The sequence below is a fragment of the Chiloscyllium plagiosum genome, unplaced genomic scaffold (assembly GCF_037043375.1).
Source record: "Chiloscyllium plagiosum isolate Xiang-an unplaced genomic scaffold, Cpla_swu_hap1 HiC_scaffold_36, whole genome shotgun sequence".
Lineage (NCBI taxonomy): Eukaryota > Metazoa > Chordata > Chondrichthyes > Orectolobiformes > Hemiscylliidae > Chiloscyllium > Chiloscyllium plagiosum.
This window is the reverse complement of record NW_028270174.1, coordinates 16,284,832-16,300,560: the sequence shown is the minus strand read 5'-3', so window position 1 is coordinate 16,300,560 and position 15,729 is coordinate 16,284,832. Positions and strand designations below refer to the sequence as shown.

The window sequence follows — 15,729 nt, the reverse complement described above, 5'->3', positions numbered from 1 at the left end:
CTTGTGTTTGTGGTTCTCTGTATTCCAGAGGATTGTTTTACTTTATCTTCTTTTGCTCTTCATACCAACTCACGTCAGTCTCTTAACTAACGTTCTCTTAACTAACATTCATCAACAATAAGTACATGATGGTAAGAGTCAAATGTTCTGAGCTGTACAGTCTCCAACCTTCCATCAGAGTCTTAGCACATGCCTACCGAGATCAGAGCAAGATGACAGCATGCCTTAGAGGCTTATCTGCATATTCATTAAATCCTAATTCTAAATGCACCTTTTGAGTAGGGGTTGCCAACTCTCCAAGATTGGCCTGGAGTCTCTGGGAATTTGAACATTAATGTCCAAGACATGGCTTTGTTCAAACTTTGAGAAAAGTAACATTTTTTTTGTCAATTTCTTTCAAGCTTTCTCTTTATTTTAAATCAGGTAAGGAAGCCCAGGGCAGGACCATAGATTAGCCAACAGTCAAGCATCATCCATTTGAGTGATTTTTTTTTTTGCTTTCCAAATAGTGTAGGTATTTTCACTCAACCTGTCCAGACATGCTATGATGCACCTCAGGAGGGGCTTGAACCCGTGACTCCTCATCCAGAGGAAAGGCATTATCACTGTACAACAAGAGCTTCCTTTCACTTGGGGTAGAAGGCAGATTGTCCCTCCGTCTCTCTCTCTGTCTCTCTCTCTCTCTCTCTCTCTCTCTCTCTCTCTCTCTCTCTCTCTCTCTCTGGTGGTTAGCCTCAGCTGTGGTAGTTATAGTTATCTGACACAGAAAACCTAAGCTATTCCTTTCGTCAGTTTTCTTCATGCTTGTCAACAATCGACTGGAGAAATAAGTCAAAGTGATTATGATATCTGTGAAAATTATGTTGAGTGTTTGTATTTTCTTTTGTTTTAGCAGGACCTTGGCAGGTGTCTGCTTTAGTCATTTGTTAATTCTTGCCAGTTATCTCTCTCGGTTTTGGAAATCCACTTATATGTTTTGATTCATTTGCTGTATATGCGACTGTATGTGTTGAGATTGTGCTTCTGTGTTTGTCTCTTGTAGCAATGTCCAACTCACTGCTGCGCACAGAAATAAATATTTCATTTTCTGGGTCAATCTCTGAAGGACGTTTAGGAGAGTGACCGTGGTGCGGGATGTTCAGAGATGGGGAGAATCATGTGACCTTGCGCAGGAAGACTTGTCATGTTTATTTGAATGAGAATGGTTACTGTTTCTCACATCTCATTCCGTGTGAAGGAAGTGATTCAGGACATTTCTGAGAGCAGTAGTGAGTCTTCCTTCCTCGCCTTTTCCATTCTTCTGGAGAGTGCTGATGTGTCTTACTGACATTTTGCCAGAAGGGCCTTTGTTTAATTTTAATTTGTTTTTGGACAATGCATTACAGTTGTGGGACAATATTTATTATCTGTTCGGGTTTCCGTGAAGACATTGAGTCAATCACAAGGGTAATGTTTGCCAGATTCCTCCCTCTGAATCAAATGGGTTTTTCCTGGCAGTTTTCATGCTGTTATCTGTTACTGGACTGCAGATTACCAGATTTAGAGTCATAGAGATGTACAGCACGGAAACAGACCCTTCGGTCCAACTCGTCCATGCCGACCAGATATCCCAACCCAATCTAGTCCCACCTGCCAGCACCCGGCCCGTATCCCTCTAAACCTTTCCTATTCATATACCTATCCAAATGCCTTTTAAATGTTGCAATTGTACCAGCCTCCACCAAAGAGTCACCAACCTGAAACTATAGGACTCTTCTTCTCTCTGGAGATGCTGGCTGACCAGCTGAGTATTTTGTTTTTCTTGACAGCCTTTTCCTAGCTATGGTGAGATTTGAACTTGCACCTTCTTAGCTGCTATTTTGACACAGCTTTATTGTCAGGGTACAGTGCCCATGTGTTTGGGAGCTGTTTCTTCAATCTTGATAAGCACATTTTCTGAGCCAAACCTGCTCGTGCCCTGAAGTTATATCAAACAGGTACCACTGGGTGTCAGCTGAAGTGGGATGCCAGGCTCACTAAGTAAGTGGTTATGGTATATTTCCTATGACTGGCTGTGTTCAACTGATAAATGGTAGATTAAGGAATGAAGTTAGAAAGTTTCTGGAAGAAGACCATTTGGTCCATGTTGTCTCATTGTTTGAAAGAACTATCCAATTAGTCTCACCCCCTTGCTGTTTGTCCATAGTCTTGCCATTTTTCCCCTGAAAGGTTTTCTTCAATTTCTCTTTCAAAGTTACTGTTTCCCAGTACCCTTCTCAGATCTTCATAACCTATCATAAAACAACCTATCACCTTTTATCCCTATTTCTCTGGCTCTTGTGCCAAATTCCTTAAGTTTATGCTAGGGGAAAGTGACTGCAAATGCTGTAGATCAGAGTTGAGTGTGTGTGCTGGAAAACCACAGCCGGTCAGGCTGCATCCGAGGAACAGGAATGAGGATCCTGATGAAGAGCTTATCCTCGAAACATCGATTCTCCTGCTCCTCAGATGCTGCCTGACCTGCTGTGCTTTTCCAGCACCACACTTTCGACCCTTAAGTTTATGCTGTGGAGCTGCCGAAGAACGTTCAAAGAAAGAGGAGTGGCAGATGGAGTTTAATTTAGATAAATGTGAGGTGTTGCATTTTGGAAAGGCTAATCAAGGCAGGACTTATACACTTAATGGGAAGGTGCTGGGGAGTGATGCTGAACAAAGAGACCTGGAAATGTAGGTTTGTAGTTCCTTGAAAGTAGAGACGCAGACAGACAGAGTAGTGAAGAAGGTGTTGGGTATGCTTGCCTTCATTGGTCAGTGCATTGAGTATAGGAGTTGGGAGGTCGTGTTATAGCTGTACAGGACATTGGTTAGGCCACAATTGGAATACTGCATTCAATTCTGGTCTCCCTGTTATAGGAAGGAGGTTGTGAAACTTGAACGGGTTCAGAAAAGATTTACAAGGATGTTGCCAGGTTTGGAGGGTTTGAGCTAGGGGGAGAGGCTGCATAGGCTGGGGCTAAATTCCCTAGAGAGTTAGAGGCTAAGGAGTGATCTTATAGAGGTTTATAAAATCACGAAGGCATGGATAGGGTGAATAGTCAAGGTTCTTTCCCCAGTGCAGCAGGGTCCAAATTTAGAGGCGTAGGTTTAAGGTAAGAGGGGAAAGATTTAAAAGGGACTTGAGGGAAACCTTTTCACGCAGAATATGGGCCATGTATGGACGAAGCTGCCAGAGGAAGTAGTAGAGGTTGGTACAATAACAACATTTAAAAGACATCTGGATAGGTACATGAATAGGAAGGGTTCAGAGAGACATGGGCCAAATGTTGGCAAGTAGACAAACTTAATTTAGGATATCTGGGCGAGTTGGACTGAAGGGTCAGTTTCAATGCTGCACATCTCCATGACTCTATGATCACTGTTGTGTCTGCTCTAGCTGTTATCAGAGAGGGAGCACTAAGTGTCTGTTGACATATCCCTCTGTGATCAGTACTTCTTTTCAAAGTCGAGGTGCATTATCACACCTCAGAATGATATTTTAAATTCATCTTGATAAATTCCCATTAAATCGCTGCTCATTTTGTTTAATTTAATTATTTTTGAAATGGTAGACAGAACTGATTGTTGAGCTAAGTTTTTTTATCTCTACCTTGCATGTGATCTTTTCCAGGAGTCACTGCAAAGTTGTGAAATGTAGTTTTACATTTATAACCATCTGTCACACGCAACTTCACAAAGCTTTATATCTCTCATGGAAAGGAAGAATAAAATGTTTTTTTTTCTATTTGCAATTTACAAATTCAAACACTTTAGATGCTGAAGGGATGTCTCCTCATGCGGGAAAGACTCTAACTAGGGGACACTGTTTAAAAATAAGGGCTGTCTCACATAAGGTGGAATGTTATCTTGTCTTGAGCGTTTGGAACTGTCTTCCTCAGAAACTGATGGAGTTGGAGTTACTGCATCTTTTTAAGGCAGATTCTTCGCTAACAAAGAATTCAAAGGGCATTGGGTTAGGGGATGGAAGTGGGGTTGAGGCCACAGTTGGTTCAGTTGTGATCGTATCAAATTGAAGCCCAGGTTTGAGGTGCTCAATGTCCTACTCCTGCTCCTAATTTCTATGTTAGTATGTTTTTATTAACTTAAACGATTCTCCCTTGTAATGCATTGGTTGCCATGTGATAATTCCAACAGTAGAAGCCTCTTTATTGTAATTGTATTGGCTTTAAAATTGTGATGGTTTCTCCATTAGACTGATGCAATAACGAAACTTGCTATAAGTTAACCATTCACAAAAACAATATCGTTTATGTGAAATAACTCTGCGCCACATGTGAGTGACACAAAATCAGATCCAGATGGTGTTGTGGCTCTAAGTTGGAATGTGATATTGTTTCAAAGCAGCATGGGTTTGATGAAGATTACTTCCCATTTTAGAATTGGCCCTTCGAGTATCCGGAGATCCTTTCAGTTGTTTAGCCAACTTTTCTCCCCTCACTTCCTCAAAGCATGACTTTTGTTGGGGTGCTAATGCAGACCACCCTCTGGTATTTCCTCTAAGTGATCTTTGCACGTCGGAAAAGTGGACCATCCGTGCCAAGCTCAATCTTGTTCTCACTTGGCTAATTTCCTCCTTTCCCTAACGACAGCTGCAGCATTCATTCCAACAGAGAGCAGACAAGGTATTGTATTTGGGGATTTTCTGCTCTGTTAAACTCAACTCCTCTTTAATGTGCGCAGCCACTGGTTGGTTGAGAAAACAAAACAAAACTTTACATCTACTAAAAGTCTTGTTTGTTTTTCTAGTAGATGGCATATGTGACAATCCAACTCTGTGTATATCAGATTTTTCAAACAAGTTGCATTAAATATGCATTGCAAGAGAAGATTTTTTTTCATACTTAAAAAGAATTAGCATTGACTGTTGAACAAGCTGCCTAAAGAGCTTTCAGTACTCTCTCTTAATTTGGTATGAAGCACTAGAATTTTGAAGTTACTTCCTATGCTAATATAATAGATTATCTTCTTTGGTAGATGTGGAAACTAGTCTTCCTTTTCGGAGGTGCATTTGGGATGTAGGGGCTTCAGCATAATAAGTGGTGAGGGTCATACAAATTGAGAGAAAAATATGTTTCATACTCCTTTTGGAATTGCAGCCTGAGAGTATTTAATAATCTGAAGTAATGATTCAAAGATGTGCAGCAATTAAAACAAATCTTTGATTGCATGTCTGTGCTTGCAGTTTTAGCGAGTTGATTAAAGTAGGAAGAGTGTCACTTCCTACGCTCTGTGTGATGGTGATAATTGAGATTTTGATAATTGTGTTGGAATCATCAGTAGTAATGTTGCTCCCTTCTCTCCCAGACTGAGACCTTTGTTTGGATCAACCGGGCATCTCCACATGCACAGAATGTCGCCAAGGCTAAATATCAGTTCCTATTTGGCACGCCTGCAGAAGACAACTCTTTGGACAGGGGTAAGATTCAAACAAATAGTTGTTACAGTTATAGAAGGAAGCCATTCAGCCCATTGACTCCATGTGGGTTTTCCATAGAAAACACTGCAGTAATTTCCATTTCTCCACTTTACTGCTATAGCACTGAAGGGTTAGATCCATAAACCATGAGATTTAGAAGCACACGTAAACTATTCAATGAGATCATGCCTGATCTAATAGTGTTTAACTGCACTTTTCCGCCTTTTCCCTATAACCCTTGACTAAAACTCTGACTACCTCAACCTTGATTATACTTAATGACCCAGCCTCAACAGTCCCCTGTGGTAAAGAATTCCACAGATTCGCTACCCTCTTGGAGAAGAAATTCCTCCTCATTTCTGTCTTAAACATGCCACTCCTTATTCTGTAATGATCCAGGACTCTTCCACAAGGGGCAACAACCTTTTTGCATCTACCTGACAAATCCACTCAGGATTTTATGTTTCACTAAGTTCTCCTCTTGTTATTCTAAATCCCAGTGAGTACAGGCCCAACCTACTCAACCTTTCCCCATAAGACAGCCCGTTCATACTCGAGATCAGCTTAGTGGACCTTCTCTGGACTGCCTTCAATGCCAGTACATCTTTCCTTAGTTCTCAGTATTTCAGCTGTGGTTTGATGAATGTCTTGTATAGTTTTAGCAAAACCTCCCTACTTTTATATTCCGTTCCCTTTGAAGTAAAGGACAACATTTCATTTCCCCTAAAGTCCTATCCAGTTTCCTTTTGAAATCATCATCATCACCCTCTAGGGCAGTGAAGTGAGTTCACTGACTGCGTATAAAAGTTCTTCCTTATATCTTCCTGCACCTCTTGCCCAATGCAAATAGTGAAGAACTTATTTGGTCATTCAGCAGAAATATGTATTCTGTTAGATAATCTGGGAGGAAATCATATGCAACTCATGATCATTGTTGTTCTTGTTGAACCAAAGGCAGATTTAAAAGAAAGTTTTATTTTATTTTCAGAGTAGAGATATTATTGGCAATGTTGTTATCTATTGCCCATCCTTCGTGACCCTTGAGCTTCCTGACTGCAGTCTGTCTGATTTCAGTGCTTCATGACCCATTCCTATATCTTTTCCCCAATGTCCTGCAAATCTTGTTAGATAATTATTCAGTTTGCTTTTCAGAGGCACGATTGAATCTGCCTCCAGTGCACTCTCAGGCAGTGCATTCCAGATCCTGACTGCTCATTGTGTAACAAACAAATTCTTCCTCGTGTTATCTCTGGTTGTTAGAAATTTAAGTCCAGCATTTTGACTCCGTGGTGATGAAGGAAAAAATGCTATACAGGTGGTTTGCAAAGTGGGGGAACAGCATTCCCAAGCACTTTGAAAGCATCACTAATGTCAGCCCATCTTCTGTACAGCTATGAGGCATAGAATATGTTGATGTCCACTGAAAGTTGTAGAGTATTTTTAAGCTTGAAAATTGCAAACTGGCTGAGAAATACTGTACTCTGAACTGTCTGTTTTAAGCTGAAGTATGTGTTTGAACCACCTTTATCTCAGTTTAATGGTTCACTCAGCAATTCAGTCTAAACAGAGACAGAACTCCGCACAAAACATAAACTATTTGTTTCGAGTGTGTCGACTTATACAATGCCATTGTGGTCTTCACAAGATAGTTCACAAGAAATAATAAACAATGAGGTTAACCAGGATTTGGGAAGTGATACAGGGAATGACTATAGAAAGTGAGATTTTCTGTTTGTGTGCTTCTGAACATAAAATGAATGATTTTCTACTTTCCACAGTTTTCAAGTCAGTTATACCTTAATGTTAACAGTGAAAAGATTCATTTTTAGTTACTAAGGTTTTTGGTGGATATAACCTGTTTAGGGGGATGCTGCTTTATTTAATGGAATGGAACTGCAGAATGGTTACAATACAGATGGAGGCCATTTGATCCGTCATGTCAATCCTGACTCTCTGCAAGAGCAGCTCAGCTGGTCCCGCTTTTTCCCGATGCCGCATAAATCTTATTAAATAATTATTCAATTTGCTTTTCAGAGACATGACTGATTCTGCCACTAACACACTCTCAGGCAGTGCATTCCAGACCCTGCCACCCATTGGGTAAAAGAAATCTTCCTCATATCGCCTCTGGTTGTTTTGACAGTTACTTTAAATTGATACCCTCTTGTTCTCAACTGTTCTGTCAGTTTTTTTTTGTTAGCATTTCCCAAGATGCTGGCATCATTGTCAAGGTCATTATTTATTGCCCACCCGTAATTGTGCTGGAGAAAGACAGTGGAAACAGTTTTTCCCTGTGTGTTCAATCCAGACTCCTCACGGTTTTGAACATAGCTATCAAATCTCCGTTCAACATTCTCTTCTCTGAGGAGAATGTTCCCAGCATGGCCAGGCTGTCTGCATTACTGAAGTCTGCCATCCTAGGGACAACTCCTCGTAAATCTTTTCTGTCCTCTCTCTGATGTCTTCCTAAAGTGTGGTGCCCAGAATTGGACACACTGCCCCTGTTGCTTCAGTAATTTTTTCTAAGACTATAGTAATCCAGGAGTGATGAAATGGTAGTGTCCCTGCCCCAAGACCAGGAGGTCTGGGTTCAGTTGCCATCTGCTCCAGAGGTGTGTAATCTTGAACAGGGTTGATTAGAAAAATAGGAATGTTTTGTCACTTCAATTAGAAATTAATTCTGACTGTTACTTTCCCAAATAAGCACCTTCGATCTACATGCTCTCGTTCTCCTTTAGAAAGAATGTACCCCCTTACAGCATTTCTATTGTTGACTGATTTTGTTTTTGACAATTGAGCAGAATTGTTAAAGACTGCTCAACGTAAATAAAATTGAACAGGTTAAATTGAAAGCAAATTACTGAGTATATCAGAAAGCTGAAATTAAAATGGAAAGTGCTGGAGAAACTCAGCAGCATCGATGGAGCAAGAAACAGTTTTTACTTTTCCAGTCTGATATGACTCTCCTTCAGAACTGGACTTCACTCTATTTCTCTCCACAGTTGCTTTCAGAGCTACTTAGTTTTTCCAGCATAGAGTCGTAGAGATGTACAGCATGGGTTCAGCAAAGATTTACAAGGATGTTGCCAGGATTGGATGATTTGAGCTATCGGGAGAGGCTGAACAGGCTGGTCTGTTTTCCTGGAGTATCGGAGGCTGAGATGTGACCTTATAGAGGTTTATAAAATCATGAGGGTCATGGATAGGATTAATAAACAAGGTATTTTCCCTGGGGTGGGGTAGTCCAGACCTAGAGAGCATAGGTTTAGGGTGAGAGGGAAAAGGTATAAAAGGGACCTCAGGGACAACTTTTTCACACAGAGGGTGGTGTGTGTATGGAATGAGTTGCCGGAGGAAGTGGTGGAGGCTGGTTGAATTGCAACATTTAAGAGGTATCTGGATGGGTATATGAATAGGAATGGTTTAGAGGAACATGGGCCAAGTGCTGAAAAATGGGACGAGACTGGGTTAGGATATCTGATCGGCGTGGACGAATTGGACTGAAGGGTCTGTTTCCACTTTATTCTGGATTAGTGGTGCTGGAAGAGCACAGCAGTTCAGGCAGCAGCCGAGGATCAGTAAAATCGACGTTTCGGGCAAAAGCCGTTTCCACTTTATGTTCATTTTAAACCAAAGTCTGAAATGGAAGCAATTAATTGTGAAAATACTCAGGCAGTGTTGGTGGGGCGAGGAACTGAGTTAACATTTCCAGTTGATGATTTATCAGTCTTTATTTTGATGTGGAGGGGTACCTGATGTCTCTCCTATGGGGAACCAAATGTGTCTGTTGTGCTGTTCCCTCTGGTTACTGATGGCTGGGATCCAGGTTGAGCTCAAACTGCCTGCCAGAATACTCAAGCATGTTTACTGTGTGAACCCGAAGATGAACAGATGGAAACGGCCGGTTGCATTAGGCAAGGTGCACAGCAGTCGTTCCCGTCAAATTAACACCATATAGAGTTTGTGTGTGATGTCTCCAAGGTGGTGAGCTAATTAACTGTATGAAATATAGATCTTTTTATATAGATGTCTCGTGCAGCTGATGTGAATGATGTATGCAGTCACACATGTCCATGATGTCAGTGCGTGTCTCAGTGGGTCATGCTCATTTGTGAGCTTAACTTCCACTCCTAACAATTTGAGGTCAAAAATCACTTCCGTGTGGTACGGAGGGAGTGTTGCACAGTCTGAAGTGCCGTCTTTCAGGTGAGAAATTAAACTGATGCTGTGACTGCTCTTTCAGAGGGATAGAAATAATCTAGAAACATATAATATAAGGCCCTTCGGGTCTGCACCACCATTCGATATGATTATAGTATCCGATTCCCGTGTGCCCTCCATACTGCTTTGTTCCTTTAGTTGCAAGTGCCACGTCCAGCTCCCTCTTGAATATATCTATTGAACTGGCCCTAACAGCTTCCTGCAGGAGAGAATTTCACAGGTTCACAACTCTCTGAGTAAAGAAATTCACCCTCATCTCAGTCCTGAATGGCTTACCCCTTATTATTCGACTGTGACCCCCCTATTTCTGGACTTGGCCAATATCAGGAACATTGCTCTCAAATCTAGCCTGTCCAGTCCCATCAGCATTTTATATGTTTCTATCAGATTCCCCCTCCCTTCTTCTAAATTTGAAAAAGAATCGGGGAGTTCTACCATTCTCTTGGCCAATATTTATTCCTGAATCAACATTTACAACAAGATTATTTGGCTATTAATTTAATGCTGTTTGGTGAGAGCTTGCTGTGCCCAGATCAGTTGAAACTCATCCAAAAATAGTGCCGACATGCGCAAACTTCTTAGTTGGTTGAAAATAGCTTTTGGGTAGTCTTGAGGTCAGTAAAGGTGCTAGGTGAGGGCCTTTCTCATCACAAGAATGCATACTCCCACAATGCTGATGTCTTTCAGGACCAGCCCTGAAACGTTATCGGGTATGTTGTGTGTGGGAGGCAGCGATGGGGAAGGCATTCGAAGCTGAGCCAAGGAGACTGTGGAGTGCTTGTGACATGTATTTGGCCCAGTTTATTTAGCCATGGGCCCAGAACAAGTTCGATTTTGGAAAGAGCAGCCCTCTTAAAATTGAATACATTGGAAGTGATCCTTTTTGAGGAATGCTTGAGTATTAAACTCAAGCGTTGCCATGGAAGCACAGCTCACTGATTATTGCTTTTCAAGTTCTTTCTTCCAGAACGATTGTAGAAAAACATTATTTTTGAAAAACTACTGAGAATTTACTTCCTCTTGGGAGAGGCCATGTGTAAGTCACCCTGTGGCAATTTAAAGCAGAGGGAGGAAGGGACTGATGTGGGATCCCTGGCTGCTTCTGGTGGGATGTCCATTAGAACTTTCAATGAGCTAATTAGCCCTCATCATCTCAGACCCCACGGCGGTTCAGTGGCTGCTCAGGAATTTAATGGGGGCCACAGATTTCCTGCACTTTTTGAGGGGAGTTGTCTCCTTACCAGGCACTCACTGCTCGATTGAGGAATCAAGAAGGGGTGAAATGTTGAAAGCCATGCCTCTACAATTGCCTCTAACATCCCTCTTGCCACCCCCTCATCATACAATATCCATTCTGGCCGAACTCATCAACAGGTGGGGGTTCCCTGTTATTCTTGGGTCTCTCTGAGGTGCATTACCAGCAGCTGCCATCTCTCCTGATGAGCACTGTTGAGCAACAAGTGGTCACATAAATGCCTAAAGGATCTCAGCCCATAAAGACTGGCATGGATGTATTTAGCCAAGTGCCTGTTTCCATGCTGTACATTCTATTCTGTATAAATACTTTGCTCTAAATTTGCAGTCAGTTTTCATCAATTAATTGGTTTGGAGATGCCGGTGTTGGACTGGGATGTACAAAGTTAAAAAATCACACAACACCAGGTTAAAGTCCAACAGGTTTATTTGGAAGCACTAGCTTTCGGAGCGCTGCTCCTTCATCGGGTGGTTGTCAATTCCTTCATCAATTAAATGTGTGTAAAGTAATTCAATCATATAATTAAAATGGCCTTTGAATTCTCCATGCTAGAGAAAGGATTTTGGGGCCAGACTATGCTGTTTTCAGATCAGCCAGTAATGGATAGTACATTTGATGCTTCCCATTATCAAGTGACTTGCCGGAAAGTGGATTTGTGTGGAAAAGCAGGATTTTGTGTGTGTGTGTGTGTGTGTGTGGGGTTCCAGTCAATGAAGTTGCTGTTGTCTTTGGCAAACATGACAGCCAATTAGTGCACAGCAAGATCCTGCGAACAAGAATGAAATGATTATCTATCTTGGTTACATTTGTTAAGGAATTAATGTCAGCTGCTTGAATAAGGTACACCATCCTTGTTACTTCCATGGAGGTCTGACCCATCGTACAGTCAGTATACTCAGGAATAAAGGGAGAAAGCTAATAGGCAATGGAAAAAAAACACAATTTCTCAACGCTTCAAAGGGGAAGGGGGTGGGGTTTTGTCACTGGCCAAACATCAAAAGACCCAGGCAAATGCTCTCGGGACATAGATTTGAATCCTGCCGTGGCAGATGGTGAAATTTTAATTCACTTAATAAACCTGGAATTTAAAAAAAATGATCTAATGGTAACTGTGACTGCGAAATTGTAAAACCACCTGTTTCCACCACATTCTTTCAGGAAGGACAATCTGCCATCCTTACCTGATCTGGCTGACAGGTGATTCCAGACACACAGCAATGTGCTTGACTCTTAGCTGCCCTCTGAAGTGGCCCAGCAAGTCTCACAGTTCATGAGCAATGAGGGATGAATGACCAAGGTAGTGAAGAAGGCACTTGGTATGCTTTCCTTTATTGGTCAGAGCATTGAGTATAGGAGTTGGGAGGTCATGTTGCGACTGTACAGGACATTGGGGTTCGGCCATTTTTGGAATATTGTGTGCAATTCTGGTCTCCTTCTTATAGGAAGGATGTTATGAAACTTGGAAGGGTTCAGAAAAGATTTGCAAGGATGTTGCTAGGGTTGGAGGATTTGAGCTATCGGGAGAGGCTGAATAGACTGGGGCTGTTTTCCTTGGAGTGTTAGAGGCTGAAGGGTGACCTTCTAGAGGTTTATCAAATCATGAGGGCCATTGATAGGGTAAATAGACAAGGTCTTTTCCCTGAAGTGGGGAAGTCCAGAACTAGAGGGCATAGGTTTTAGGGTGAGAGGGGAAAGATATAAAAGGGACCTAAGGGGCAACTTTTTCATGCAGAGGGTGGTGCATGTTTGAAATGAGCTGCCAGAGGAAGTGGTGGAGGTTGGTATAATTACAATATTTAAAAGGCAACTGGATGGGTATATGAATAGGAAGGGTTTAGAAGGATATGGCATGAGATTGATTTAAGATATTTGGTCGGCATAGACAAGTTGGATCGAAGGGTCTGTTTCGTGCTGTACATTTCTATGACTGAATGACCGGCCTTGCTGCTGGTGCCCACAACCCATGAAAGAATAAAGCAAAATGAAAAGCACCTGACCTAAAATGGGCTAAAGCTCTGTCTGAAGTCTGTAGGTGACAGATGTGGTCTGCTTCTCTCCCTCATGCTGGGCAGTGAGATGCTGCCCAGAGTATTTTCATGTCTCTGGACACTGATGAATCTCGAAGTAATGCCAAGTTTTCCAGCATCAGAGATGGTATAAAGGACAGAATTTAAACTTGTCAAAAGTTACAGATTGTTTTTCTGGTTGGCTGTCCTTGTGAACTTTGGCTGTGACCATGAGAAGTTCACATTCTAGAACGGACCTGTCAGGTTATCGTGGACAGTTTGTGCTTCTGGCATTTATCCAAAGGAATTTTAGATAAGTGCTTTATGTCCTACTTAAACTTCTACTGTAAGACAGGCAGTTGGAGACTCCATTATATTGGTTTGAAAATTAACAGGACATGAGGGAGAGAGACATTGGAGGAAAGGTACTTCACTTCATGGAGGTACCTGTCTTCTCAAAAAACCCGAACGAATTCAAGACGCTGACTCATGTTTGCGTACATTTGAATGGTCACTTTTTTTTGCCCATTTTGATACCTGGTCTAAGTGGGTTTTTTAAATCTGAGCCAAAACTTTACCACCATAGTATGCCATTTTTGTTTGCCTGATGACCACACCCACTCAGCTTTGAAACAGGGGGCACCTGTTAATTCAGCACAGGTCAAGGGTCAAACTCGCGTGCAGTTTGACATAATTAGTTCAGTTTTTAGATTGGACGGTGTACTCACCCACTAAGATCTGCATTTTGATCAATAGATTTCAAACAAGTCTGGATGCCTAAATGAATTGCAGAGCGGCTGAGTAGAACCCTTGTTTTGGTTGCACCTATACTTGTCATAATAGCACACACCATTATAACACTGCAGGCAATGAATCTTAAAAACAATCCATTAGTTTGTCCCCTAGAGGCAGTCATCTTTCTGACCCGCGCTGACTGTTTCTCATAAAGAACTAGCATTGGTAGAAAATGTAAACTATGGATGGTGTATCGATCAGATGACCAGTTTAACATTTGGCTGTGGTTGAGTGGTTGTCTAAGTTCAGAATCTGCCCATATGTAATGCTGGTGTCTGTCTCTGTAACTGTAAGGAAATTCAGAAATAAACATAATACAGTAGTGCCTCGACATATGAACGACCCCGTTCACGAACAAATCGGTTTGCGAACAGGATTGTACGTAAAATTTTGCTTCAACGTACGTACGAAATTCAAGGTACGGACGAAGGTACGAACGCAAAAAGCCCATGAGCGACCACATGGTTTCATTGTTCTGCTTTGCTACGCGCTTGTTGAACGCAAAAGTTCTCACGCCCGCGTGATCTCATTCACTTCGTCTTTGGCGCGGGCGCTGTGAGCAGCCGTCCAAGCATTCGTACGCTATCCGAACAATGGGAAAAATTGATTCAGTTCGCAAACTGAACTGCGATTTGATGCCATGAAGGTACCTTCCTTTGATTTGGACTGTAAAACACAAGTCCTCAGCCAGCCACTAAGCATGTTAATAATGAATGTCCTCATGGTTTCACCATGTACTGGACATCATGCCACTGTTGTTTTAATGGTTTCAGTATGATACAAACAGAATCTCAAGATAGATCCCAGGCACATGTCAGGAATTTGACCAGTTTTTTTATTGGGAAAATGAATTCATCAAATCATTGCAGCGTGCAAAAAGGCCATTTGGTCCATCATTTCTATGTGAGTTCTTTAGTGAAACCTACCATAATAGATCTATTTTGTCCCCCTCTTGCCCATGATGTTGCACCTTTTCAAATGGATTTCCAATTCCATGTTGAAAGATACAATTGAATCTGCTTCCTATGCTATTTAAGGCACCACAACAACTCATGTGGTGAAAGATAGCTCTCCTCATCTTGAATGTGAAGACAAATGGAAACGGTGTGGTCAGCTTTGAAGTAAAACACCAAACTGCTCCAGGTGTGAACAGCTTATGGCTCATGAGAAGGGAGGCGATTTGGCAAAGGTACAAACAATCCTACTGCGACTCCAAGAGCAGGTCAGAAGTGGGAATTTCTGCAGTGGGTAAATCACCCCCTGACCCCTCAAAGCCTGTCCACTCTTTATAAGGCACACAAAAGAACTATAATGGAATACCATTTATTTGCTTGGATGAGTGCAGCAACACTCAGGTAGCTCAACACCATCCAAAGCAAAGTAACCCACTTATTGATACCTCATCCGCCACCAGGGGTGGCATGGTGGCTCAGTGGTTAGCACTGAGCACTGCTGCCTCACAGCGCCAGAGACCCAGGCTCATTTCCTGCATCAGGTGACTGTGTGGAATTTGCACATTCTCCCCGTGTTTGCGTGGATTTCCTTTGGGTGCTCTGGTTTTCTCCCACAATCCAAAGATGTGCAGGTCAGATGAATCAGCCATGTTAAATTGCCAATAGTGTTAGGTGCATTAGTTTGGGTGGGTTACTCTTTGGAGGGTCAGTGTGGACTTGTTGGCCCGAAGGGCCTGTTTCCATACTTTAGGGAATCTAATCTAATTAAACCACATTGCAGGTGAGTCAATAGCCCAGCAATGGCTAGACTATTAATCCAGAAACTCAGCTAATGTTCAGGGGACCTGGGTTCAATCCTGATGGTGGAAATTGAATTCAATAAAAAATCTGGAGTTAAGGATCTAACAATGACAATGAAACCATTGTCAATTGCCAGAAAAATCCATCTGGTTTACTAATGTCCTTTTCGGAAGAAAACTGCCATCCTTACTTGGTCTTGATTGCCTGTTACTCCAGACCCACAGCAATGGGATTGACTCTTAACTG

General features: G+C 42.0%; 1 protein-coding gene across 2 annotated transcripts in view; it reads left to right on the top strand.

Annotated features, from left to right (window-relative positions):
• psd3l (pleckstrin and Sec7 domain containing 3, like) overlaps nt 1-15,729 on the top strand; it is a 441,070-nt gene that overhangs the window by 115,154 nt on the left and 310,187 nt on the right. For both annotated transcript variants that reach the window (XM_043674302.2, XM_043674303.2), the window contains exon 3: nt 5,341-5,452. In XM_043674302.2, the coding sequence (XP_043530237.1) occupies nt 5,341-5,452 (112 nt within the window). The remainder of the gene's footprint in view (nt 1-5,340; nt 5,453-15,729) is intronic.